This window comes from Bos mutus, chromosome 19 (genome assembly GCF_027580195.1).
Source record: "Bos mutus isolate GX-2022 chromosome 19, NWIPB_WYAK_1.1, whole genome shotgun sequence".
Taxonomy (NCBI): Eukaryota; Metazoa; Chordata; class Mammalia; order Artiodactyla; family Bovidae; genus Bos; species Bos mutus.
In genome coordinates this window covers 14,399,751-14,425,976 of record NC_091635.1, presented here as the reverse complement: position 1 = coordinate 14,425,976, position 26,226 = coordinate 14,399,751, and the positions used below count along the sequence as shown (strand labels likewise).

Genomic DNA, 26,226 nt, shown 5'->3' with positions numbered 1-26,226 from the left:
ATCCCCAGAACTGTTTCTAAAATTATCAAGATGCATCCCTACCTATGAGATTAGGAGCCTTGCTTCATTTCAGAATCTCCCTTTAACCAGTTAGGGCAGGCATGAGAAGGTCCAAAGGGCATTTATCTGAGTCAGCTCATTAGTGCTTATCAAGGAGAGAAGCGAGTGCCATTTGGCAAAGACATTGAATTGTAAACCTTTGATACTATCTGTGTTATCTTTACAATCCCAAGGAAAGAGTCACTACCGAAAAATGCTCATAATAGTTTTAAACTTGTGTCCCATAACTGGACTTCACCAATTTTTAGGGTGTGAGTTTTAGTTAAAAATCCTGTTACTCTCTCATGATAATATAGTTAGAGTCAAGAACCAACAGCATCCGCATCACTGGGAGCTTGGTGGAAGAACAGAATCTCAGGATTTCAGTTTAGACTGACTGACTTGGACTCTGCATTTTACCAGGAATCCCAGGTGATCCATTTAAATAAAAATTTAAGAAGCACTGGTCCAGGTTCTAGACTATCTAGGATATCACCATCTGTGGTTGGAATATTTAAAACACAACTGATATAAATGATATAGTTTTATTCAAGGTTCCTAAAATGACACTCTTATTAACTGAAGAAATTTAAACTTTGTGTGCATAGTTTAATGTGTTGAATTTTCCTCTGAGTTTTAAAAATGTGAACTTACTAATAAACCTCAATTTTTCTAATCCTGTTTTTGCCTTTTTCCTGTCCTTAAGTCTGCTGTCTCAGTTTAAATTTTCCCTCTTTGGGGAGCCCTTTCTTGGCCTTCAGCCTGCTGTTTTCTGATTGCTTGTTAGAATTGCAGTTTTTAATATAATAGCCTCAAAAATTTAAGTGTCTGGTCTCAGCTTCTAAGAAGCTCCGGTAGTGAACAATACACGTCAAGGTGCAGTGTCTAGCAGTTCACATCTTTGGCAAGCTATGCAGGTCTGACCACCCTCCCCCCAGTTCCTTTAAAATATAAGTGTGCTTCTGCAAACTGGGAACTGAACCTGTGAAGCTGTAGTGACCTCTGCTGACTCTTGGCAGAACTAAACAACCTGAAGGTGGAAAGGATGCTCCAAAGGATGCCTGAAGGCAGCTGTGGACCTTGTCAGGCGCCCCTCCCATTCCACTTCTGTCCAGTGAACCCCGCCTCGCTGGCCCCACCCTGGGGCCTGTGAGGTATCCTGCTGTCACCCTCCACACTGAGCTCATCACCTCGGGGTTAGGGTTGGAAAAGGGTCCTTGGAATTTTAGTTGATGATCCAAGAAATAAAAACAAGAAAAGGGAAAGTCAACAAGATTTTTTAAAGAGAGAAATGAATAGAAAATGGTAGAAATCAACACCCTTCCTTTTCCTATCCCTCCCCCTCCCCGCAACCAAAGAACTCCCCCACTCAAAAATAACAGAGCACACAGAAAGGAAAGTATAATTTATATGTACAACCAATAAACCTGATACAGAAGAGGGGACTGGGACAGGCCCGGAGTGGGTGTGAAGAGACTGGGAGAGGGGCAGCCAGAAAGTGAAGGGGAGCAAAGAGGAAGTGGGGGGTTCGCCATGCAAACTGCCACTCTCCCCAGCCCCTCCTGGGGAGGAGGGTGTGCCCATATCTCCCCAGCCTGCCCTCTGCTATTCTGCTCTGGTCTTGAAGGCAAGGTAGTCCCCTGACTAGGCCCCCTGCCTGACCCACTCTAGTCCACATCCAGGTCTTCAGGAGGGAAGGTAGAAATCCTCCAAGAACCTGAGCCCCCAAACTGGGGGCTCCCCCCATGTCTGGCCCATTGTGTTCTCTGCCACCCTTTCTAGGTTACTTGGGTCCCTAGAACAGATTGGGGAGCTCCTCTTTGGCTTAAGGGAGTATCACCCAAATGTTACTCTTTGCAGGGGGTGGTCATTGGTCCCTAGGGAGGGGGGAAGATTGCCAACACAAGATGCCGGTACGCAGGAGGTAACTGAGCCAGTGAATGGCTCCTTTATTCTGAGGCTGAACAGCAATGGACTCCCTCCCCTGATAACTGCTCCACCCTCCATCTGCAGGGAGGGAGGGGAAGGAAACATGGAGCTGCCCCTCCTCTTCTCTTCCACCTTCCCAGGGCTCATTGTCACCCCTCTCTAAAGTCACCTGCCTCTCTTCAAAGCTCTTCCCCACCAAAGTTCCTACAAGCCAGGCAAAGCTAACCCCCCACTTCTGCAAGAGATGGAGTTGATGTTGCAGGATTAAAACCTGGGGAGGCTCCACCTCTCTCCTCCCCAGAACCGTTTTATTGGGAAGCTGCGTGTGTTTGGCAGTGGGGGATAAAGGTACTCGGAAGACCCTGCTCACCACCTTCCACCCAGACCCCTTCTCACCAGCACAGTCTTCAAAGCGCGGTGGGAAAGGTGCATGGGGTGGAGAAAAACAAGGGCCCTTCTTGAAGAGAACTATAGAGAGGGGCAGAGGGGCTCCTAGCCCAGTGGTGGCCCAAGGGGTGGGGAAGGTGGAGGACTGGCAGCAGGCCCCAGAGCCTGAGCTGGGGGTCGACCTCGGGGCCGGGACCTGGGTGAAGGGCAGGCCTGGGATCCGGTCAGTCGTCTATACAGATCACCTCCCCGGTTCGGGGCTCCTTCCGATCCAGCCCGTCTGCCACCAGTGCCCCCACCATTTCCTTCTCCTTCTTCACCAGCACTGGAGGGCCGTTGGTGGCGGCTGTTTGGGAAGGGGGTAAGGAAGGGTCAATCCCTACTTCTCTACCCATCGTCCACTGCTTCCTGACCACAGTTATGTTCTTACTTCTAGGTCACCTCATGCCAGGTCCAATTTTCTAGGGTGTGCAGAGCAGACCCTAGACCCCTCTCCTGAGACGCCCCACTGTGTGTGTGATGGGACTCGTGCTCCAGCATTCACTATAACCCCCTTCTGATTTCACACTCTTTCTCTGAAGTAACCCAGGAGTAGGTGGCTCAGGTACTAGTCCACAGAACCAGTAAAGCCCTGGATGGGGTTTCTGACGATGGGGATGTAAGAGAAGTTAGGGATGGGAAAAATAATGTCTAGAAGCACTCCATTCCATGAAACCCTGGGCACATCCAAGGAAGTGAGATGGGCTGGACAAGTAAAGGGCAGCTGAGCAGGGGTGAAGCTTGGGAAAGGAAGAGGGCAACGAGGAGGAGGCGGGAAGTCAGCAGCTGACCTGTGATGAAGGACCCTGCTGGCATCTGGCTGTAATTGGCGCCTGCGGCGGCCAGGGCCCCGACGGGTGCGGCGCTGAAGGCCGCCCCGTACCCCGGAGGTGTAGCGTATGGACCCGGGGGGAAGGCCTGGAAGAGAGAGCGAGCCCAAGTTAGAGGGGCCACAGCCTGAGAGGGAGAAGCTGTAGGGGAGAAATCCAGAGCTACTGGGGGGTATGGCAGAGGCAGGGGGACTCCACACTGAGGAGTGTGTGTGGGCGTTTTCCACACTGTATAGGATTCTGAAGGAAGCATCTGTCTGTGTGCAGGAGTACCAACAGGGAAAGTGGAGTCGGGGGAAGGGTTACCGGTGTGGGGTGAGTCTCTGTGCCCTTGCTGGCCAGCCGGCTGAGGATGCTGCGCTCGGACATCTGAAGGCGGGCTGCGATGGGGGGTATTCGGGACAGCGTGGCTGGCAGGCGGGTCACGTCCGCCTTCATGTCGCTCAGCAACTCCTCCAGCTGGTTCAGAACTGGGGCCCGGGCCACGGAGAAAGAAAGGCGAGAGAAAGACAGGGAAAGAGAGAGATGGAGCCAGGAAAAGATGTGGAGTCAGGCAGACAGATATAGCCAGAGAGAGAGAGAGGACACAGATGCCAAAGAATCAGAGACCAAGAAAATGACAGAAGTAGACATTAAAAGAGAGCAGCTCGGGGAAAAAGAAGTGTCAGGTAAAGAGGCAAAGAGACCAGATCACCACAAAAGACAGATGGAGAAAGAGAAGGAAGGAAAAGGGAATATGGAGAAAAGGGAGACAGGGAGGACATTGGAGAAAACGGGGCGGGGAGTTGTCAGAACATCCCATATTGGAAGAGGGAAGTTTGGGGGTTGGGGATGATGGGGAGGAAATAGTCAGGAGGCATGGGAGGTGGTAAATGATGTCAAAGACTTAAGGAATCAAGGTTTTAATATGTCGGGCGGGGGTGGGGGGAGGTTAGAGGGTCAGCATTACAAGTTCAAGGAATTAGAACAGGAGTCTAAGGGGCCAGGAGTCAGTCAGGATTAGACGGTTAGAGGGCTTTGGAACTTAATCTACTATTATCAAGGCATGAGGGTTTGGGAGGAAGGGTTGAAGATCAAAGGGAAATTTCATGGGGTAGGGTCAGAGGGTGGGATGGTAGTGGTTTCTGCCTCGTGGGGTGAGTGAGATGTGAGGAATGTGATTTGTGGGACCCAGGATAAGAACTCTTGTGGACTATATACAGGCCAAGGCCCCAGACAGGGTGCTATGAACAGTATGGCAGGTGTGTGCGTCAGTGAAGAAGTTCTGCCCCATGGAGGGGATGTGGCACAGTCTCATGGAGATGGGGGAGGTCAAGGGGTTGGGGGATCCCACTTGTGGGCACTGACGTGAATGCTATTAGGCATGGATAAGGGCTGGCCGCACAATTTCTAGAGGCTAAAAACCAAGGGGGTATCAGGCGGGTTGGGGTGGGGTTAGAGGTCGGGGTGGGGGGGGTGGTTCAGAGGGTAAAGGGGTCGGAGGGGTGGGGAGATTTTGAGGGGTGCGGGGTGAAGACTTACGCAGCGCTGTGGGCCCTCCCCCGCGCGGGGCCGCCGCGGCCCTTACCCTTGTGCAGGACGGCGTTGGCCGGCTTGTTCCCCGCCAGCGACTCCTTGGAGAGGTGCTGGTGGCTCTCGGCCAGGCACTCGGCCTCGGCGAAGCGGGCGTGGAGGGCCATGGCGGGGTGCGCCGGCTCCTGTGATAGGTTCAGGTAGGCCGCCCGCCGCAGCTGCTCCTCAATCACCAGCGCCTGCTCCAGGAGCTGAGGCCCAGGCAGGGGCTGAGTACTAGGGGCAGAGACCCACACTGCCCCCCCGCCCCCTCGCTGGTCCAGAGCAACCCCAGCTCCACCCTGATCCAGCCCATGGGCCCAAACACAAGGTGACACTCGGGTGTCTTGGCCTCAAGCATCGCCTTGGCTCTCAAGGGGTCAACCTTGCCTACATTCCAACCAGATCTGGTCCTACCTCTGACTCAAACCCCTCTTCAACACTGTTCCTTTCCTCCCTCATCCTCACCTTGAATCTCCGGGCCAAGAATTTATTTTTCATCTCCAGAAAGTTCCCCTTATTGGCTTCAGTTTTAAATGGCTCATTGATAATGGCAAACTGAGCATCATTCTGGATGTCCTGCCACCGTGCGTAGCCATGGCTGCCGACGAAGGAAGGGGACCATCAAGGAACTTAACAGGGCTGGTGGGGGCTGTGCATACACCTTCCTTTTGGCCTGACTGCTCCAAAGTGTGGCATGAGGCTCCCCTCCCTAGAGATGGACTCTTCTGTGGTTCTCCTCGCTCCAGGCAGAGAAAACATCTCTTGCCTCGTATTTGTAACAAAGGATACAGGACAATACCAGCCAGGAGCCAATAGTCGTGTCTTCGGTGCCAGATCTCGTTGAGTTTCCCCGAGGAAATAGCCGCCCGCTCCTCATTCTGCCACAGCGTGTGAAGCTCTGCAGAGAGGAGAGAGGACAGACACGGCATCAGGGGTTTGAGAACCATGCCCAGCCCCACAGACAGGTACAGAGGAAGGAAGTGAACAGGTGACAGGACCACAGGCTCTTCGAGAGGAAGGTGAAGAGAGGGGTCAGGAACAAACTAATTACAAACAAGGTTCAAGTTAGGATTGGGAGACAATGAGAGCCCCCCACCTGTGAAGCCACCATCTGCAATGTTGAACATGAACCGCGGTTTCTCTGCCTTTTCCTCACGTCGCCCATTGGACCGTGGCTCATCTCGAGGAGGCCCAGACCGAAGCTCCCGGTCCCCTTTCACGTCTTCTGCTGTGGCAGACGGGGCAGAGCTCACATCTCGGGGGACAGTCTCCACCCGGGTCCCAGGACTCCTCTCTGTACTGTATGGGCCCTTGAAGAGCTACCCACCCAGGCGTTTGGTTCCCCAGATTCCACCTCCCCTGATCCCTCAAGGACCCAGGGGTCCCATTCTTCCACCCATTACCTCTCTTGCCCAAATCCCCTGTGTCCCCCTCCGGCCTCTCCCTGTGTTCCTGTCCATCCATCGGCTTCTCCTCCCCCCTCTCTCCTGGCGTCGACTCCGTGGCTGTGGGAGGGGGCAGGGGACAGGAAGGGAGGATGTCACCCTCATCCCCTGACCCCAGAAGAGGGAGCCCCCAAATTCTAAGCCCCATCACACTTAAGGCCATGCACCCACCTGACTTCTCTCTGTCCCCCCGGTACCCAAGTTCAGGCTCCATCTCTCCAGGTACCCCTGGCACCTCATCCTCTAGAGGCATCTTCCTTGGCTCCAGCCGCTCTCCCAGGGATGGGGCTGGGCTAGGGGTATCAGCCTGGAAAAGGACAGCAGAGTCAGGATGACCTGGAGGGCTCCAGGCTCCTGCCTGCAAGACCCTGCCACTGCCTCCAAGGCAGCCAGGTAGCCACACACCTCTGTCTCCATCTTCTCCCCAATCCTGCTATTCTTTTCTGGCTTCTCCTCCTGGTTTTCTGCTTCATCCTTCTCCAGAGGTGTCCTTATGCCATCTCCTTTCTCGCTGGGAGCTGGAGTAGCTGCAGGGGTAAGGCAGAGTGAAGAAGGCAGAAACTCCCCACCCCAGTTCCATGCCCTCTGCATCTGATGGAAACTGGCCCCGTCGGTCTCCCCTGTCATCCTGAGCTGATTACCAGGTTTTGAGGTGCAAGGGCTGTTTGCAGCTGAGGCCTCAGGAGTGGTGGGAGACGTTTTGGTAGGAGAGGAGGCTCTGGAGGAGCGCTTGGAGTCAGCACTGGGGTCAGGCATCAGCTCCGGCATAGACCAGCGCCCATTGATGTGCTCGAACTCCTGTACCTGCAGGGTGCGGGGGGTTGCAGGACAGGGGTCAGTTCCACTCTGGCTCCTGGAGCCAGGGATAGAAGGCTGAGGATGCATGGGGCCTAGGCAGCCGACCTGACTCTTTGGGTGAGGGGAAGACCAATACCTTTTTCTTGACGAGAGACATGACTCCAATGCGGGTCAACACTTGCTGGCGACTCAGCCCCTCCCGAGGGACTCCGTCCGCAAAGGTTTCAGAGCCGTCTGCCCCGGGCTCACAGAGATGGCGCATAAACAAAGACACATAGGCCCTAAGGAGCATGCGGGGGAGGTGGGTCAGGAGACCTTAGGAGGGGAAAAGGCAGTGAAGGGGTACAGGGATGACTGAACCCTGAACCTGAGCTCCTGAGTACCTCCAGGGCTCCTCCTTGGGTCTTTCAATTTCACCATCATGGGCTCCCCCAAATCCTAACTCCCCCATCTGCCCCCCACCGCATTTCCACGGCCCCCCAACCTTGGTACTTCACTCTTAGGCCCCATCAGTCTGATCTTCATCCTTCCCACCAGCTCCCCTGGCTGGGTTATCGTGGCCAAAGCCTGTGAGGCAAGGACAGCCCAGGCGAGGCTCCTGTCTCACCTGCCTCTTCCACAGTAGGGAGCGCCTGGCCTCTCTGCTCTAGGCTCAGCTGAGGGGAGGTGGCAGAGGCTGAGCCCACCCCCTAGGAAACCGAGCCAGGAAACGTCTGGCAGGGAGCGTGGTGATCAGGTGAGTAAGGTCACATCATATGGTGGCCGAAAGGAAGAAAATAACACCCAAAGCTCCTGCCCTTCCCCCCAGCTCAGCCCCGGGTCACCCACACTTACTTGAACTCTTTCTCAGTCTTGCCCCTGAGGTCCCGCACCAGCCACTGGGTGGTGAAGGCGTCCTGCGGGGGCATGCCCCAGCGCATCACTGCGTTGAGGAAGGCCTTCCGCTGACGGGTGTTGAATCCCAGCACCTGAGGATGGGGGCAAGGAGGGAGTGGATGATCAATGTCCAGGGCCTCATTTCTTGGTCTGTTCTGCCCTCGGTAACTCAGCCTCAACTCCCCTCATTCTCTCAGCAGGGGCCTAGGCCAGCTCTCACCTCAATGTTGCCCCCAACTCGAGCCAGCAGTGGAGGCAGTGGCTTATCCTTTTCGTTCCGAAGCTGCCTCTTTGACTGTCGACGCCCTGGTGGGGAGATGGTGACCCTCGTTACTAAACCACCATATCCTCCACCCCTCATTCTTTCCTAGCTCTCCACGTCCATAGGACATGCAACACAAGGAATGCCTGTTGTGTCTGAGGTGCTTCTAATTTTCTTCCCAGAACTACCAACCCAGTAGGTCCAAAAGAATCAAGTCATTCTAAACAATCAGTAGCAACTATTTGATGCAAGCCAAGATTACTGCTGGGAGTGTAAAATGATGTAACCTTTCTTGATCTCTCATCTAGGTGTCAAAGCCTCCAAGGTTATATATTCCAAATTTTAGCAGTAACGAAATTATAGATATTTTCTCCTCTCTGCTTATCTGAAATCTTTTACTGTTCCTACAAGTGAGCACTCTGTATAAAAACAGTAGGCTTAAAAGACAATGGGAAGTGAAATGGGAAGAGGTGTGGGAAAAAGGAAAATAGATGCCACCTTCAGGACGCTCATCAAAGTCTTCATCCTCCTCCTCTGATCCCACTGAGTATTCTGACTGGTTATCTGTGAGGAGAAGGGCTCAGCGGTCAGTGATGGCTACCTGGATAAGCCCACATGGGGCCCTTTCTGCCTGGACACCTCCCCTCAGAGACTTTTGCACCTTCACTCTGGCCTCGGCCCTCCTAGAGATACTGTGGGAGCCCTGTGGGAGGGCTGCCCACAATCTGGGCCACAAGGCAGGTCCACTCACCCCCACTGCCTGACACTTGCATAACCCACTCTAAACAAAGGCCCCTGCGTGTCCATCGGTGCCCTCTGCGACTTCGAGAGCGCTCAGGTCACCTGCAAATCCACCTGGCCTCCGGGGAGCCCCTGGTGACCCTTCCTAGGGTCCTAATCTCTTTCTCCTGAGAAGGGAAGGCCCTGACTGCTCAGCCACTCATTTCCTCTCAATGCCCCCAGCCTCCAAGCCCCTTCTCAGCACGCTCCCCTTCTCCTCTGTTGGGCACAGTCGTCACCTTGGTCCTCCTGAGCAGCGTCATTGTAGTTGACCTGCTTGCGGACCCGCTTGCCCTTGCCGAGGTTCCGCGCCAGGTCTTCCTGCTGTTGCTCATAGTGGTGCCGCAGCAGCTTCTCCCAGTAGTCAGGGTCAACGTTCTCTTCCTGCTTGATGATCTCTCGTTCAATTTCCTCAATCTGAAGGGCAGCAGGACCCACACTGAAGACCGTGCCCCTTTACCCAGCCCCCAGCACCCACAAACCCCTGCTCTCCTGCTGCAGCCCAGCCCCAGACCTCGTCTACTCTAGACACATAAATCCTCCAGATGTAGCACGCTGTCCTCACCTCTTACCTGCAACTTGCTTCTCCTCCCCATTGCTTCTCTTTTCTAAGCCTCTCCTCCAGTTCCCTATGCCTCCCTCCTACTCTATTCAGAAGGCAGCCTTCCAAATTGATCACTACATGCTGTGCCTATGTTTTCTCCAGTGTCCAGTCTCATCCTTCAGACCAAGTTGTCTGAGGTCCCACAACTGACCGCTTTTTGCTAGACACTGGGGTGAGAGATCAGATTAAAAAACAAGAGCAAAGGGGGATCCTCCTATTTGGACATTGGCTACCACCCTTCAGAGATGGCCCCAGGTGGCCAGTGTCTGGCCCCAAGCCACTCACCTTGTCTTCTTCCCGAACCACATACTGGGCCACCTTGAAGGAGCTGAGATACTCGTTCATGTTCTGTACGTCAGTGTCCTCAGTTGCATCCTGATTCCGGTCCAAGAGCCGAGCAATGGCCTCGTTGTCGTAGTGAATCACACTGCTGTCCTCCTCCTTGTTCTCACCTAGTGGAGTCAGGGAACGAGAGTGGACTCTGAGCTCCAACCAGAACCTCAGGCAGAACTTTACAAAGCTCAGGGAAAGCCATTCCCTCTGCCTCCTTCCCACGGAGCTCTGGAGGAGGCCTCTTCCCTGGGCGTCTACAGAGATGTGTATTATGTCAACCTTGTAGGTAAGGAAAGGAGCCAGCCGTCCTCCAAGGATGCAGAGGAGAGGTTTTGTTTGGGAGGTTTCAGCAGTGCTCACAGACAGCAGAGACCTGCTTTCAGGGAGCTGCAGAAAAGGCTCTCACCCTCATTTTCATCCTTAAATAGCTCCTCGGTACCAAATTTGAGGATGTCGTCCAGCTCCTGCTTGGACATGGAGCCCGCCTTGGAGCCCAGCCCGGGCCGCACCACCAGATGTGTCAGCATCATCTTTCTCTTGGCCACCTGTGTGATTCGCTCTTCTACCGAGGCGCGAGTCACAAACCGGTAAATCATCACTTTGTTGGCCTGGCCGATCCGATGAGCACGGCTGAAGGCCTACAGGGGTCGGAAAGTAAGGATGGGCCAGGGGAGGGGTGGGGGAGAGCCCCCCCCTACATGCTGTGGAAAAAAGGCTGACAAGAAAGGGCCTTCTCCCCCTCAAGAGGTTTATTTCTGACCCTAGCACAGATACCCGTGTCTCCTTGCTCCAAGGGGCTCCAGGAGGGGAGTTCTCACCTGGATATCATTATGGGGGTTCCAGTCTGAATCGAAGATGATGACAGTGTCAGCAGTGGCCAGATTGATGCCCAGGCCTCCGGCCCGGGTGGAGAGGAGGAAACAGAATTGTTGGGCCCCATGAGCTGGGAGGCAAGAATCAGGAGATCAGGCCTTTCTTGTACTCAGCAGTTCCGGCTACCTGCTCCCAGATATTCCCTGACTACAAACAACAATGCCTTCAACTCACAAGCCCAGGTGGGGGCTTCCCTGGTGGCTCAGTGGTAAAAAATCTGCCTGCCAATGCTGGAGACACAGGTTCAGTCCCTGGTCTGGGAAGATCCCCCAACTAACTCAGCCTATGCTCTAGAGCCCTGGAGTCACAACTACTGAGACCCCATGCCGCAGCTACCAAAGCCTGAGTGCCTAGAGCCTGTGCTCCACAACAAAAGAAGCCACCGCAATGGGAAGCCTGAGCACTACAACCAGAGAGCAGCCCCCACTCGCCACAACTAGAGAAAAAGCCAGCAAAGCAATGAAGACTCAGCACAGCCATAAATAAATATTTCAAAAAAAGAAAAAGCCAAGGTAACTGACATCCTCGCAGGCCCACACCCTCCCAGGGACCCAGGCACAGGTCTCTCAGGCTGTGTACACCCAGCAGGACCAAGGCCCCCTCACCATTGAAGCGGTCAATGGCCTCCTGCCTCAGGGCACCAGTGATGCCGCCATCAATGCGCTCATACTTGTAGCCCTCGTAGTCTAAGAAGTCCTCCAGTAAGTCTAACATTTTGGTCATCTAGAGAAAGAGAAGAGGCAGGAGTCTAGAACAATGAGGCGGTGGGCTGCACTGTTTGCCCTGTCCTTTACTCTCCCTCAACCCCAGTCCTTACACCTGTACCCCTGCCCTGTCATATGTACCCCTAGCTCCTCCTGGGATACCCTGTCATTTTCTCTTGATTTAAGACCATTTCTCCTACAGCAGAGGTTCTCCTCTGACACCCATAACACGGTTGCAGGGAAATCTGTGAACCCCCTGAAAATCTGTACAAGATTGTCTCATCATGTGTGCAGTTTTCTGGAGAGCAGACCCACAGCTTTCATCAGATTTCCAAAAGGTCTGCACTCTCTTCCTTCCCTAGGAAGATTAAAAAACAGTCCCAGCCCCAGAGACTCCTTTAGGAGGCAGATGGCTCGCCCTCCCCCTTCTCCCCTTTTGGCTTTAAAGAAACTGGACTACAGCTTCCAATGGCTTGAATTAAGAACACGGATTGGAGGCCAAGATGAACAGAGCTGTTCCAGAAACCCTTAAGGGTGTAACTGCCTAACCTTTCATCCCGGGGCAACCACAGGAACGAGGGAAGGGATTATCTGATGGTGAGGAGGAACTACCGGCACGGGTCACCTGCGAGAAGATGAGCACTCTGTGTCCTTGCTCTTTCAGCTTTCGCAGCATCTTCTGCAGCAGCATGAGCTTCCCAGACGCCTTAATAAGTGCCCCACCCTCATAAGCCCCACTGGGAAGTTTGGGGGACTCCTGAAAAAAAAAAAGGCAGGGAAAGAGGAGGAGGAGAGGGTCAGGAAACACACCCTCATATTCTGATGACGTCTAGAAAGCTGGAAGCCCAAATCCAGGCTCCACACCTTTGCAATTACTACTCCTCTCAGAAATCTAGTCCCTGGCCTCCCAGCTTAGCTCCAGCCCTGCACTCTTGGCTGCTCCTGTTTCCAGACAGCCAGGCATTTCACCGTCCCAGCTCCCGTATCTACCATAGCAGCCACAGGAAAGAGGTACGGATGGTTGCAGCACTTCTTAAGATCCATCATGATGTTCAGCAGCGACACCTGGTTCCCACCACCTCGTGAATTCAAGGCCTCAAAATTTCGGGTCAGGATATACTTGTAGTATTTCCTAAAGCCCAGGGTAGGTGCACAGAAGAGACACAATAATGGAAGCAATTGTGAGGTTACATTTGGTCACCGACACTTGCAAAGTTGTTACCACATCCTCAACCCTGGTCCAGGGAACCCGCTCGGCATCTCACTTCTGCATGGGGCTCAGCTCCACGCGAACGATGAGCTCTGTTTTGGCTGGCATGTTCTTAAAGACATCTGCCTTGAGCCTCCGCAGCATGTGTGGACCCAGCAAGTCATGAAGTTTCTTAATCTGGTCTTCTTTGGATATGTCAGCAAACTCCTCCAGGAAGCCCTCCAGGTTGCTAGTAGCCAGAAGGAGATTAAAACATGAATGGGCGTTGGTTCTTTGCCCCTGACCTCAGGCTCTAGTCTTCACTTTAGATGACTCCTGCACGCTCTCATTTTCTCAGACCCTCCACCTCTCCTCTCTGTAGACCACCCTCCTGAGCCACCACTTACTTAAACCTCTCTGGGGTGAGGAAGTTCAGCAGATGGAAGAGCTCCTCCAGATTATTCTGCAATGGAGTCCCTGTCAGCAGCAACTTATGATCTATCTTGTAGCCATTGAGGACCCTGAAAAACTAGAAAATGGGGCAAGGAAAAGCAGGAGAAAGGGTCCATCAGTGGCAAGCAGCTGGCCCTCGGCTCTCCCTGCCTCCAGCTCCTACTTCCTTCAGGATCAGATGCCCTCGGACCCCTAGTCCTGTCTTGCTTCCAAACTGGACTTCTCCCTGCACTGCCTCCTGGGCTGCTGAAAGTCCCCCAAGCTTTGTGTTTTAGGATAGGGGCAAGTAGGAGTCCAGAGCCTCAAGTTTCTGAGGCCTGGGTACCTCACTCACCTTGGACTGGTTGTTCTTGAGCCGATGGGCCTCATCCACCACGAGACAGGCCCAGCGGATGGAGCCGAGAGCTGCCTGATCAATGGTGATCAGCTCATATGATGTCAGGAGAACATGGAACTTCACCTGTGCCTCCCTCTGTTGACAAAACCATGGTCCCTGTGGCTGCCAGCCTGCACCCGAGCATCTAGACCCCCACCCCCATTCTCTACCCAGACACCCTGTCCTGAGACTCCCAAAGGCAGCTGGTAGTCCAGGCCTCCAACCTTGACTCCACACAGGGACTACAGGATGTGGCCCCCAAGCTTCCCCCACCTGTCCAGTTCGAAGCAATCCATGAGTGCCCCCGGGAATAACCTGCTACATCTCCAGGACTGGAGAGCAGAGGCATGAGGGAAGGTGGGGGAAGGAGGGAGAAAGCTGAATGAGGAATATAAGAAAGTTCTGGTTGGGGCAATGAAATGACAGATCTGAGGACTTTGGAGGACATGAGGTAGGGAGTCTGACCTTCATCTTAAAAGCTTTCTTGCCACCTTTGATGGCGTTGTCTTCAAAGGAAAACTCATTCTCACGAATGATGGCTCGGCTGTCCTTGTCACCCGTGTATGTCACTACATAGAACTTGGGTGCCCACATCTGGAACTCCCGCTCCCAGTTGATGATGGTGGACAGCGGGGCACTCACCAGGAAGGGACCCTTTGTGTGGCCCTGGGAGTGGAAGGTGGGGAGAGGGAGCCCCATTAGTTGAGGCCTGCGGTTGTATACCCAACTCCACTGCCTGCCACGCCCCTCCCCTAGTCCTCTGCCCTCACCCTCCACTCCCACCTTCCCCAGTCCAGGCTAGGGCCCTAGGAGCCAGCACCTCCTTATAGAGTGAGTAGAGGAAGACGATGGTTTGTATGGTCTTGCCCAGCCCCATTTCATCAGCCAAAATGGTATCAGTGCCCTGGGCCCATGAGAAGCGTAGCCAGTTCAATCCTTCCAGCTGATACATGTGTAGTGTGCCTCCTGTGGCTGTGATGAAGCGTGGCTGAGTCTCATATTTCACTGTAGGCTGTAGAATCAAGTCAGAAAGCTCAAGGGAACCAGCAGCCACTCATCTGGTCCTGGTCTCGTCCTCCCCGTCCCTGGCATTGGTATCAAGTAGGATTGCGAGTCCCTCTCCTCTGGCCTGAGCTTATGAAAAGTTCTAGTCTGCAGTGCCTCCCCCTTGTTCCTTGAATCAAGACCTGGGAGTACTGCAGGGAAGGAAACGGCAAAAGAGGCCTGTGTACAGCTGTCCCTGGAGACTCTTATTCCTGTGTGCAAATCCCCAGTAAACCTAGGGCAAAGCTGACTGAAGGAAGAGCTCAAAGAAGCTGTGGAACCTATGGTATGTTCTGTCAGAAGCTCCCAGGAAATCTTCGATCCCTGAGGCTCCAGAAATGAGAGACAGGCCAAGTGGAGGACTTACATCGTTAGTAGGAGAACTGGGAGGCCCATCACCCTGCAGCTCCTTCTTCTTCTTCTTATACTTGCGGGGCTGAGCAGGGTCCTCCCCCATAATTAGTTCTCTGGGAAAAGAGTGGGTCTGAGTGAGACTGGGGCCTTGGGACCCCCATCTTCTGAAGCAATTCCAGACCTACTTCCCACTTTCCATAATCTGGATTTTCATACATTTCCTTTCTCCCAGGTTCTTTAGCCTCACCCCTTGGATTTCAGCTCTAGAGACCACCCTCCCGACTCCTCAGCATCCTCTTCCCCATGAGTCAGGCTAGATCTTATCTCTGTTCCTCACACTGCCTCTTTATGGACCCCACTGCAAACAACCCAGCCCCAGCTCCCATTACCCTAAATTCTAGACTGAGTCTGTCCCTACTGCACCTCATTTAATGCCCCCACCCTCAGACGCCCTCTAACCCACGATCTGGTTCACTCACCGGTGTCTCCAGTAGCTCTGCTTGTGGTCTTCATATTCAGGGATGTTCATTTCATCTTCCTCCCATGTGGACTGGTCATAGGGCAAGTCCCTCCATTTCACTAGATAGTGGTAATTCCCCTTTTTATCCACACTGTGAAGAGGGAAGCCAGAATAAGAGGCAGGAGGAGAAAAATAATGTGTGTCACAAGTAGAAAAGAGTCATAATAAACACAATTATCAATTAACACACAGAATTTGTCACCTAATCTTCAATGGTGGGCCTCTGAAAGGGAGTTTAGAAAGGCTGAAGGACTATCCTAACTTTTTCCAGATGACTTCCTAAAAATCAACTATCACAAAACATCCCCAGCTTTAATGTCATTTGTTCATCCAATCAATATTTACTAAGCATCTACTACATGCCAGGCACTGTTCCAGGCATAGGTGATTCAGTAGAACTAAGCAGACAAATGACTGATTCCCATGGAGCTCACATGCTACTGGAGAAGACTGTGATGAAACAGAAAAATAAAAAGACAGTAAAACATTGGTAATGATAGGTACTATGAAGACAGAAATACTAGAAACATTGGTCTGTATAAATCATGTTTTGCTTTTATCACATCCAAATCCCCAGACTCCTGTGTCATTTCTTAAGCTGTTCGAGATTAGAGGAAGCAAGGACAAAGGTGTTCGTGCTGGGCTGGACTTTTTTCCTGGTTTCTCCCACCTCCATAGAGGAAACAAAGCCAGAGAGGCTGGGGCTGTGGTGGGAATTACCCAGTTAGGTCAATTATCTAACATGGGGCCATAATGCAACAAGAACAGTGGCAAAACCCAGGTCGGCCTTCCCGTGGACCAAGGGCTTACCTGTGGTTGATGATCCGGTGGACGGTCATCCACTCTGGCTTGATGCCAAAACGATAGTACTTCTCCTCCATCTCGGCGTAGTGTGGGTCCTTCACCTTGCGCTTGTCACTCTTGCCATCGTCCTCACCAGAGCCATAGTCCAGGGGTGGGGGCTCATCCATGTCATTCTTCCGTTGGTAGTTTCGGTACATCACCAAGTGGAAGATTTCCAGCTGGTGGGGTACAGAGGAAGGAAGAGATAGTCCCGACATCCTGAGGGGACACAAGGAGCCGGGGCAGCGGCCGGCAGGGGGAATGGTACAGGAAAATGAGCCATGGGAGTGGTGGGATGAAGGACACAGAAAGTTAAAGTCAAAGCAAGAAAATGAGTAACATGCAAGAGAACGGAGTCTGAGACAGGACCTGAGTGAGGAGGTAATAAGTAAAACGAGGAAGGAACAGGTTATTAAGACTAGGGGTGTCCGTAAAACATGGTTAAGATAGATAAAGGGTAAGACATGGGAATTAAGGAAGGCTAAGGAAGGCTCCGTTACACCTCAGGGGAGGAGTCTAACAGAGACTGAGGGAAAGACAGCCAGAGACCAAGAGACCCAAGTATGGAAACTAAGAGAGCTGGTAGGGTCTGGGGGCCAGAGACCTAATATGAGGGACAGAAGACGGGAGAAGAGGTGGGTGAGAGAGGGAGAGCAGCAGTGAACGGGGCCACAGGAGACGGGACAGAGACACCCTTGTACCTGCAGCTCCTTGGCCCAGGAGCAGTGCCAGTAGGACAGGCCCACCCACTTGACAAAGAACTCTCGCTCAGATCTGCCTTGAAGAGGTCGTGGCGGTGGGGCATCCGGATTCCCGTCTGCCTGCTGGGGGGCTGGCATGGCCACGGGTGGCTCTCCCCACCGCCAGTGCAGGATCTTCTGCACACGGCCTTTCAGCACAGGACACTTCGGGGTGGATACAAACAGGAAAGAAAGAGGCGTAAAGAGCCCCTCGTTAGAGTAGGAGGGTGGGGGAGTCCCACAAGGGAATCAAAGGTCTGGTGTGGGGAGAGAAGAGAAAGAGCCGGACGTTTGGGCCCCAAAGATGGAGGAGGAGTCAGGGCTGACAAGAAACCCTGAGAGACGGGTCCACTCACGGTGCATCGGGGACACAGCCATTCGCCGTTGGGGATGTCGGGCAGCGGGGGGTTCAGACAGTGGATGTGGTAGGAGGAGATGCAGGCGTCGCAGCACAGCAGCTCCCCGCCGTCCTTGCACACGCGGCAATACTCCATGTGGTCATCTTCTTCCTCCTTCTCCCCTTCCTCCTCCCCCTCCTCTTCATAGTCTTCCTCCTCCTCCTTGGCTTCCCACTGGACCCCCTCCTTCTCCTGGGAAGCCAAGGACAGACAAGGACACAAAAAAGAAGATAAGGAGTGAGAATGGAAGACAGAGACCAACCAGGAAGCCTAGATCCTAGAAGTACAGAGAAGATTGGTGGGAACAAACAAACAGGACACCTCAGTTTTCAACAATGCTGATTTGGTGGGGCCAAGGGGATGAGGGAGAGGAACACACAGGATCCTGGACCCTTAAACATCTGTTGCTGAGAGGCCCAGGCAGCTGGGAGTAGGAAGATGACAAATGATATCACGGAGGAAAGAGATGGGGGAGGCGGTCGCTGAGGGGCGAAGAGGCGGCTCCAGTACTCACACAGTGAGGGCAGCTCCACTTGCCCTCAGGAGCCCGGTCAAGCTCAGGATCAAGGCAGACGAGGTGGTAGGCACGAGGGCAGGTGTCACACAGAATGATCTCCCCACCCTGCTGGCACACCTCACAGTAATCCTGGTGATCTGTCTCGTAGCCGTCAATCTCCTCCTCCCCAGCCACAGCGGGACAGCCTAGAACTGTCATACACCCGAGCGGAGGCCAAGGGAGCCAAGAGAAATGAATGGGGGAGGGGAGAGAAAGAGAAAAGGGTTGAATAAAGAAGTCACAACTGAAAATAAGGACAGCAAAGGAATGAGAGGAAAGTTAACTGTCAGGGCCACACACAGCTGATGCCCCTCACCCTTCTTCTTCTTCCTTCCGGGCCGGCCTCGTTTTAATTTCTTGGTGCGGATGGGGCCATCGGGGCGGCCTGAGGCACTGTGGACACTGCCGCTGTCCAGGTCTGATTCCTCGGCCTCCGGTTCGGGGCCCTCGTCACTCTGCAAAACATACTGCCCATAGCCCCATGGCTGTCAGGGGCGCTGGCTGGATTCCACTCCCCTCCCCAGGCCTTGGGCTCCCACTTCAGCTGTCCTCACGGACCCATGTGTCTGGACCCCGGGTCCCTGACCACCCCCAGGAGTTTAACAGACCAGAGGGGCCTCTCACCGAGCCGCCCTTCTTTCTCTTGCCACCCAGAAGCCCTAGCTTGATTTTGAGTGGTGCCATCTTCTTTCCCCGAAGCTTCTTGCGTCCGTCGGGCACTCGGGGGCTCTTACTCCGCCGCTTGTGGCCTGGACCTGAGTGAGGAACGCAGGTGAGGGAGAAAAGCCTGAGGTCACGATATCCTGGAATAAGGGAGGCCATGAAGGTCTCTGGGCCTCTTAGTGGGCTATGGTCTTACTGAGACCCTTCCTAGGAAGCACTTTTCCAACCACCAGGGCCAAGGAGACAAGCATTCTGGACTACAATTTGAGAACATGCAGTCTGGAAGGTGGGGTGACAGCTGTTCGACCTAGAAGATATCTTACCTTTGCCCTCTTTGGTTTTGGCTCTTCGGATGGGTGGGGGCTGGATATCAGCAGCAGGGGGTGGTGGAAGGGTGGGGGGTCCGGAGGGTGCTATGGGGGTGGCCGAGGAGACAGCGGCTGACACCTGCTCAGCTACAGCTGCCGCCGCTGCTGCCGCTGCCGCTGCCACAGCAGCCGCCGACCCCTTGAAGGGATTGTTGGCGCTGAACTCTCTCCACTTGGCCCCGAGAATGGTCATCATCTTAGACATTGGGATCTTAGGATTCTTCTTAGCAATGAGGGGCCTGTAAATACAGAGGCAGGAGACTCGGACCCTTCACAGATAGATGGTCAGGGAATACTGCCATTTCCCTCAGCAATAAAGTCAATGTACAAGCTAGGGTTCCTGGGTAGTGTAAACATGTTCTCTCATGAGTAACATCAATTTTAAAGTAAACAAATAATAAGTTTTTAGAAGTTTAACAGAACAAGAAAAACATATGAAAGAACAAAAAAGAAATAGGCAAAATAAAATTTAAATGCAGATTAAATAGGATAAAGCCAAAAGATACAAGATTACCAAAAATGCTCTACTTCTGACAACTACTTTACAGTTCCTAAAACACTTTCACACACGGTATCTTATTCCATCCTCACAACACTACTAGGAGCTGTTACGGTTCTCTGTGTTTTTCTCATGAGTTCCACAGGCCTTGATAGAACCTAATGAAGGGTCCCATTAGGTGGAGTCTGATGGGTCACACTTGTTCTGCTCTGAGGTGGGTATTAAGCTCTTGTGAGGACACAGGTGACCCCGGTGCTGACAGAAGCACTGTCTTTGGTAGAGAAGCTGTAAGACACCAGGACTAATGACCACTACCAGGGACTGAACTCTGCCGGGCCCCAGAATATGGAATGGGCTGAGCTTTCCATCCACCACCCCATCAAAACCCAACCAAAGTACCCACTTAGTCCCTTCAGTCGTGTCTTGACTCTTTGTGACCCCTTGGACTATAGGCCCCCAGGCTTCTCTGTCCATGGGATTCTCCAGGCAAGAATACTGGAGTGGGTTGCCAGTCCCTCCTCAAGGTACATACTATTTGCCTATTTTACAGAAGCAGAAACTGAAGATCAAAGAAGTGAGTTGCCCAAGAAGCACCAGGACCTGAATTTTAGCAGGCTGTCTCCAGAGCACTGAAGGGCTCTGCTAAAGTGCCTGCTTCCCCAAAGGCATCTCTACTGTTCTCTCCACTACTTTAGAAGCTATTGACTCGCAGGTCCCACTCTCAGCCTGCATCCTCCATTACTACTGCTGTCTAAGGGAAGGGCAGAGAAGACTTGATAACTGAGGAAAGGAAACTGGGAAACACTGATGCCACCTCTCCACTCCAGTCTGAAGAAAAGTCAGGCAGGGTAAACTGGAACTGTTAAGAGCAGAGAGAGCCATCGGTCACCAGAGTTTTCTAACCTAGCCGTGGAACTCTGATCCCCAGTGAAGAGTTCCTGACTAGAGTGCTTGGAACCTGGGAGTCCAGGAATTCTCTGAAATTACATGTGGAATTTTGTGTGTCTGTGCTGTGAATTTCTCTGGAGAGCCATTTTTTAGCTTTCATCAGATCCCAGAGGGGTCCAGGGCCTCCCCCAAATTAAAAGCGTCGGCTCATGAGGGCTCCCCAGCCCTACCATACCTCATGAATTGGCTGAAGGCTTTGTAGTTGGTGAGTGTGTGGTAATCTTCCTCGGAGAACACATGTTCCACGTCCTCCAGGCCCCAGGTCAGAAGCAGGGTTGCTGATGACTTCTGTTCCACTTGCTAGGATACCAGGCTTCTGTTAGGCAGGTGCTCTCCCAGCTCCAGTCCTGGACTCCCCCTGGCCCCTGACATGCCTCTCTGCCCACCCACCAGCTTCTCTGGGCTTCCAGTTTTCTGCTCCATTCCCAGTCCAATCCCACTCCTCATAAACCACAGCCTCTCCATTTGTCACCCTGCTCGCCCAGGGCTCTCCCTCCCTTACTCTTCAGGCTTGTCATTGATACAGATTTCTCCCCTCACTCCCCAAATCTACTCACCTTTTGCCCTCCCTCTCCCTCCCCTTTTTTCCGCCGCTTTGTCTTCTTCTCCTTTTTTTCTCGGTGCTTCCGTCTCCGTTTCCGACCTGGTCCGGTTCCATATTCACTGCCTCCACTCTCTGACTTCTCCCGGTACTCATCTCGCTCAGAGCCAAATTCCTCCTCACTGTCCTAAGGAGAGAAATAAAAATACTATTTTTTGAGCCCTAGCATGTGCCAGGAACTCCTCCTAGCACAAAATATCATCATCTCTTTTAAACTTCACAACAATCCTATGAGACAGCAACTAATCTATTTTTATCCACTTTTTTTTTGTAGAAAAAACTGAGGCACAGAGAGCTAAGTAAGCTGCCCAAGAAGACAGAGGACTGCTGGGCTGTGAATTCATGCAGTCTACCTCCAGTGCTTCCAACAGCTTCTCGTGCTGCAGGGCAAGTAAAGTCGACAAAAGGGCTCTTCACTAGGATGGGTCCCAGACCTGGGAGATACCGGCTAGCAGGGGTGGGGGTGGGGGCAGGTAGAGCGAGTCAGGTCTCCCTGACTTCAGGGTTCCCATGGCAATCAGGCCCAGAGAAATCATAGGTCTCTGGGATGGGTCTCCAAGCCTCACTGTAGAGACAGGCGTGCGTAACACTTACAAGCTTCTTGCGTTTCCGGGGCTTTCCTGGCTTGTTCTCCTTCTGTTTCTTAGGTCCTCGCTTTCTCTTCTTCACGCCCAATGCTGAAGGCAGCAGTCGAATGTCATCCTTATCTTTGGAGCAGACAGCACCGGAAAACCTAAGCCTCTAGGCTCCCAGCCTCTGCAGCCCTTTTCCTCCCTCACCTCCTTGGTTCCTGCTCTCTAGGAAATCCGGCATTAACTCTTCCAAACCTTGCGTCCCTTTGCTGGACGCAAACAGAGAGTGTTTCGAGTACTCTGGGATGCCTGGGTTCTGAATGGGAGGTCAGGGGTCAGAAGAGGAGAGCAGCCAAACCACTCCTGTCTCTCCCCTCCTACTAACAAGGGACCAGGCTCTAGGCCATGGGCTCTGACTGTGGCAGGTCCTTTTAGTCGCCGCCAGGGCTCCTCCTGCCTTCCCCTTCACTTAGCCAGCTGGCATCCTGCCCAGGAACTGGGGAAGCCATGCCCAGCTGCTGGCCTGGCCTGACCCCAGCACTTGGAGTGGGGAGACACAAGCTGGCAGCTCCCTAAGCCAGATGCTGAGAAGGCAGAGCCAAAGGTGGACACCTGGGCTCTCACACTAACACCCTGGGGCCCTGACATCCTTTCTGTGAGGAGTGAGGCCTCTATTTACACTTCCTCAGATAATCACCCAGACTCCTGTCACCCCAGTATAGCCTTGGAGGAAAAGAAACCCTCAGTCAGCCATGTTCACTTCTGGCCCACAGGATCTTGGTGTCTGGCTCCTTTGTCACTCCCTAGCCCCACAGGAGAAGGTCTCCACAATTACCTAAACATCCCTCCTCCTCCCAAGCAGCCTCGATTGTGCCTTCAAATCTACATCCACATCCCTGTTCCCTTTGAGAACTCAGGCACCCTACCCGTTGTCCCCGGGTCTCACCCCTTGCCTCCAAATGTAGTCTCAAGCATTCTAACCCATTCCTATCTAAGCAGTATGGGAGACCCACACAAAGACACTGGACAGGCATAGACACACCCCTCAAATGCATTCTCAAATGCACAAGCATCACACAAGCATCCCATACTCATGAGCACAAACCCAGAGGACAGTCTGTACATGCTTTTAGCAGGGCTAGGTCCCTGGCTTTCTCTCCAGATGTCCCTGTCAGACAGGCTGGGGCTGGTTCTTCCCAGATGTCCCCCTCTTCCCATTCTCCATGACCCCTGCCACACTGTGGAGGCTTAGGGTTCAGAGAGTAACTATTTCAGGAGGAAGACACAGCCGATGCCACACAGAAGTGAGGCCCTGGTGTGAGGCCTCCCTCCCCCAGCAAGCACTAGACTAACCAGCCAGACCTGTCCTGCTCAGGCAAAGGCAGCAGCGCTGGAGGGGAAAGCCTGCGCAGGGCCCAGCCCCTTGCTCTAAGACACACAATCCTTTTCCCTACCACAGCCAAGGGAAAATTAGCCACAATTTACACCGGAGGCCTCGGTTTCCAGCGCCTCAGAATCGCGGCGCCTCCTTCCTTCAATGCTACTTCTCCTCACAGCTCCGGCATCCTGTGCCCTGTCGCGCGGGACGGCACTTTAAAATTGGGGGGCCGTGGCGGGGGGGGGGGTGCCCGGGGGAGGTGCCTGCAGGCAGCCGGGGGTGTGAAAACAGAGCAGGGACCGTAATAGGAAGTCAGTAAGTCGCCGTGCCCCGCAGCCAGCGGTCCCTCACCCCAGGGACTCCCGCTAATACGAACATGGAAACGGAGGCTGCCGGGGCAGTGGCAAGGGCAGGCCAACTGGCTGAGGATCAGGAAAATGGCCTCGGTCTTCGCCAGCTGGGGGTGGGGGGCGGGAAGTGGTGGACACCAGCCCTGGGACCTCGCAGCCAGTTAACTCCACTCCCCAACACAGCGGGAGGTTCCCCAACTTGGGAAGACGGCGGTGCTGTGGGGACGCAAAGTAGACGGCGAGGAAAGGAGAGGGAGGGCAGGAAAGCAAATCTAAGTCCCAACCTCTGCCTCACCAGCCACTCAATGCTGGCCGCGCGCCCAGACTCTCCCACATCCCACCTCAGATCTCGGAAGACGGCGAGGGAGGAGCGCGGCGAGGGGGCCGGGCGGGGCCTGGCGAGCCGGAGAGAGGGAGGGGCCTCGCCGAGAGCCTCGCCTCCCGCCCCTCTCTTCTTCTAATCTCACCATCAATCTCTCACACATATATTTATTTTTTCTCAAATTCCCCTCCCTCCCCCACAACGAACCACCATAATAGGTCTGCTGCACATGCGTATTGCATGCAGGGGGTGGGTTTGTATTTTCAGACCTTTTGCAAAGAAACTACCAGAATTTTCCGCACCACCCACAATCATTCCCCACCCCCACCCCCAAGGAATCACATCTATACATTATGTTATATTATTTCTCTAGACTTGCCAGAAGAGGGAGGGCGAAGAAATGAGTTTTGGGCTTCCTGCTCCCTTCCCCCATCAGCACGAGTGCTATTATTTTAAACGTTTAACAATGTAAGGAGACTGGAGAGGGGGGAAGGGAAAAAATTGGTCTTGGGTAAGAATGTAAAACAAAATGGTGAGAATCAAAGACGTCAGAATGAAAAACAATAGGAACCTCTAACGGCTATCAGTTCATCTTAAAGAGAAAGAGGTGGGGGGCAGCCCAAACAAATTGCCTCAGAGGAGGATTATTTTGCCCACACTTAAGTAGACAGAAATAATGGGCAGACTAAAAATATTTTGCCAAAGTTTTACCTCAGAAAGTCATCTGAGGGGGTGTATCTGGGTCACTCCTTTGACTTGGAGGGCTAAAAGGGAGATAAAACTGCCCTGCCAGAGAGAGGAGGTGGGTTTTCTTTTCAGATATACAATTTTTAAAACATTTGACGATGCTTAGAAAGCAGAGGGAAAAGGGGAGGGAGTACTGACACAAAGACCCACCTCGACCTCAGATTCTTTCATCCACTCCCCTTTACAGACCCAAATCCGGGATCAAAAGCCCCCAAATACCCCATTCTAAGTTTGGAATAGACAAATGGGAGAACTGCGCATCCCCTAACTTAACCTGACATCCTTGCTTTCTCTTTAGCACCTCTGCTGTCTTCCAGGTAACCCCCTCCCCACAGTTCTTTATTCCTTTTCCCTTCTGCAAAATCAGTGGGCTCTCTCGGGATAACTTTTTAAAAACTTTTCCCGGTTTCGGACAAGCCCGGGAGGGGGGAAGTGGACTTTATCCTGTTTCCATTAGATACCCCCTCCCCCCTCCGCCCCAAGAAAGTACCTCCCCCCGCCCCGCCGCGCTTCAGTCCCTCAAAGGCTGTCTCCACTAGACAGGAACATTTCCCACAGAACCCACACAGATCAATATGACAGTTTTACAAAGAGTATGATGTTAGACGTTTTGAAGTTTGGTGCATTTCTGCTGCAAGGCATCCAGAGGCCTGGGGGTGTGACCACCCGAAAGATGCTCTATCCTGAAAAACACTAGCAGAGCACTCTAGAGGATGGCCAGAGGGGGGCCACTATTGGGCCCCCGACCCGAGGCAGCGGTCAGGCCCCTTCACCGCTGGGCAGAACTACCTAGACAGTGCGGATGACTTGTCATCCCCGGGGAGGGGTGCTGAGTGACGGTCAAGCTGCACAACAGCTGGGTGGGCAGTTCACGCCCCCCAACGTGGTCAGGGTGTGGGTGGTTTCAGCGGGAGAGTGACAGTGAATGGCAGCCACGTGAGAGTCACAGCTGGGCAGCTCGGCCACCCCAGACTGACGGGGTCATGGCGGGGGTGGGACCGCACTTGACACAAAAGAGCCTAGAGCAGAGGAGAGATAAAGGGGGTGGGGTTGGGGGCATCTGGTGTCCCAGACACTCTCCTCTCGGTCCCCAATCTCTAGTGGCTGCGCTCCCTAGTACGAGCAGGGGAGAGGGGGCCGGGGCCAGTCTCATTCCAGGAAGTGGTCTGTATGAAGTGTGGCCACCACCTGCCCCTAGTCGTCAGCCGCCCGCAAACATTCACACGACCCCTCCCCCACGTGCCACCGCACGCTCCAGAGTTGGCGGGCATCGAAGTCCCCGCAGGTGTGGGGGTCCGATGGACACCCGCCACCCCCCCTAGCCTTCCCAACTCCTGACGGGGGGTTGTGAGGGCCGTGGTCCGTTCTTCGCAGGCAAACCCCACTTCGCCACAGTCCAACCCCACCGGGGCCCGAGCCCCAGGGGCGCCCGCGCGGCCGCCCCTCCCCCACGCGCCCCTCCCCCACGCCGCCGTCCGGCCGCCAGGGTCTCCGCGGTCCCTCGCGCGGCCAGGGAGGGGGCCCTGGCTTCGCCTCGGCCGTTTCCTGCCTACCCCCTCCCCGCCGAGGGTAAAAAAAAAAAAAATCTCCTCCTCCTCCTCCCCCGAAAGCCGCGACCGAGTGGCCCGGTCCGCGCGCGCAGCTCGCGCCCAGCGCTCTCCAGCCCGGGCGGCGGCAGCAGCGGCGGCGGCGGCGGCGGCGGGGGAGGGGTGCGGCGGGGGAGGGGAGGAGGCCTGGCCGGGCGGCCGCTGCCGCCCGCCCGGACCGCTCGGACCGCCGCCGGGCGACGGGCCCGAGACGGCGCCCCGCGCCCCGGATTCGCCTCGGCTCGGCCGCGCGGTGGGTGCCTCGC

General features: G+C 54.0%; 1 protein-coding gene, 1 long non-coding RNA gene and 1 other non-coding gene across 9 annotated transcripts in view; 1 reads left to right on the top strand and 2 right to left on the bottom strand.

The window, feature by feature from the left end:
* Window positions 1-1,429: 1,429 nt before the first annotated feature.
* Window positions 1,430-26,226, bottom strand: part of CHD3 (chromodomain helicase DNA binding protein 3) — a 25,168-nt gene continuing 371 nt past the window's right edge. Inside the window, exons 2-40 of one of the 7 annotated variants that reach the window (XM_070389421.1) lie at window positions 21,600-21,712; window positions 20,962-21,132; window positions 20,580-20,704; window positions 18,913-19,196; window positions 18,551-18,681; window positions 18,243-18,393; window positions 17,885-18,078; window positions 17,329-17,562; window positions 16,934-17,137; window positions 16,200-16,411; window positions 15,349-15,480; window positions 14,883-14,982; window positions 14,292-14,483; window positions 13,937-14,137; window positions 13,430-13,567; window positions 13,050-13,171; window positions 12,719-12,892; window positions 12,444-12,585; window positions 12,079-12,210; window positions 11,355-11,472; window positions 10,695-10,819; window positions 10,283-10,514; window positions 9,829-9,995; window positions 9,179-9,356; window positions 8,658-8,723; window positions 8,118-8,203; window positions 7,856-7,989; window positions 7,158-7,302; window positions 6,865-7,027; window positions 6,629-6,750; window positions 6,395-6,530; window positions 6,182-6,283; window positions 5,875-6,006; window positions 5,568-5,676; window positions 5,244-5,376; window positions 4,746-4,987; window positions 3,531-3,694; window positions 3,186-3,312; window positions 1,430-2,701 (exon numbers count right to left, since the gene is read on the bottom strand). In XM_070389421.1, the coding sequence (XP_070245522.1) occupies window positions 2,461-2,701; window positions 3,186-3,312; window positions 3,531-3,694; window positions 4,746-4,987; window positions 5,244-5,376; window positions 5,568-5,676; window positions 5,875-6,006; window positions 6,182-6,283; window positions 6,395-6,530; window positions 6,629-6,750; window positions 6,865-7,027; window positions 7,158-7,302; window positions 7,856-7,989; window positions 8,118-8,203; window positions 8,658-8,723; window positions 9,179-9,356; window positions 9,829-9,995; window positions 10,283-10,514; window positions 10,695-10,819; window positions 11,355-11,472; window positions 12,079-12,210; window positions 12,444-12,585; window positions 12,719-12,892; window positions 13,050-13,171; window positions 13,430-13,567; window positions 13,937-14,137; window positions 14,292-14,483; window positions 14,883-14,982; window positions 15,349-15,480; window positions 16,200-16,411; window positions 16,934-17,137; window positions 17,329-17,562; window positions 17,885-18,078; window positions 18,243-18,393; window positions 18,551-18,681; window positions 18,913-19,196; window positions 20,580-20,704; window positions 20,962-21,132; window positions 21,600-21,712 (6,074 nt within the window). In that variant the 3' untranslated portion in view covers window positions 1,430-2,460. The remainder of the gene's footprint in view (window positions 2,702-3,185; window positions 3,313-3,530; window positions 3,695-4,745; window positions 4,988-5,243; window positions 5,377-5,567; window positions 5,677-5,874; window positions 6,007-6,181; window positions 6,284-6,394; window positions 6,531-6,628; window positions 6,751-6,864; window positions 7,028-7,157; window positions 7,303-7,855; window positions 7,990-8,117; window positions 8,204-8,657; window positions 8,724-9,178; window positions 9,357-9,828; window positions 9,996-10,282; window positions 10,515-10,694; window positions 10,820-11,354; window positions 11,473-12,078; window positions 12,211-12,443; window positions 12,586-12,718; window positions 12,893-13,049; window positions 13,172-13,429; window positions 13,568-13,936; window positions 14,138-14,291; window positions 14,484-14,882; window positions 14,983-15,348; window positions 15,481-16,199; window positions 16,412-16,933; window positions 17,138-17,328; window positions 17,563-17,884; window positions 18,079-18,242; window positions 18,394-18,550; window positions 18,682-18,912; window positions 19,197-20,579; window positions 20,705-20,961; window positions 21,133-21,599; window positions 21,713-26,226) is intronic. The other 6 variants (XM_070389422.1, XM_070389426.1, XM_070389423.1 and 3 more) reach the window with 6 other exon arrangements.
* On the bottom strand, window positions 7,587-7,726 carry LOC138984027 (small Cajal body-specific RNA 21). Its single transcript, XR_011461387.1, has one exon. It is a non-coding gene; the product is annotated as a small Cajal body-specific RNA 21 (non-coding RNA).
* Window positions 25,849-26,226, top strand: part of LOC138992086 (uncharacterized) — a 21,749-nt gene continuing 21,371 nt past the window's right edge. Inside the window, exon 1 of the long non-coding RNA XR_011467945.1 lies at window positions 25,849-26,213. This is a non-coding gene — a long non-coding RNA (uncharacterized lncRNA). The remainder of the gene's footprint in view (window positions 26,214-26,226) is intronic.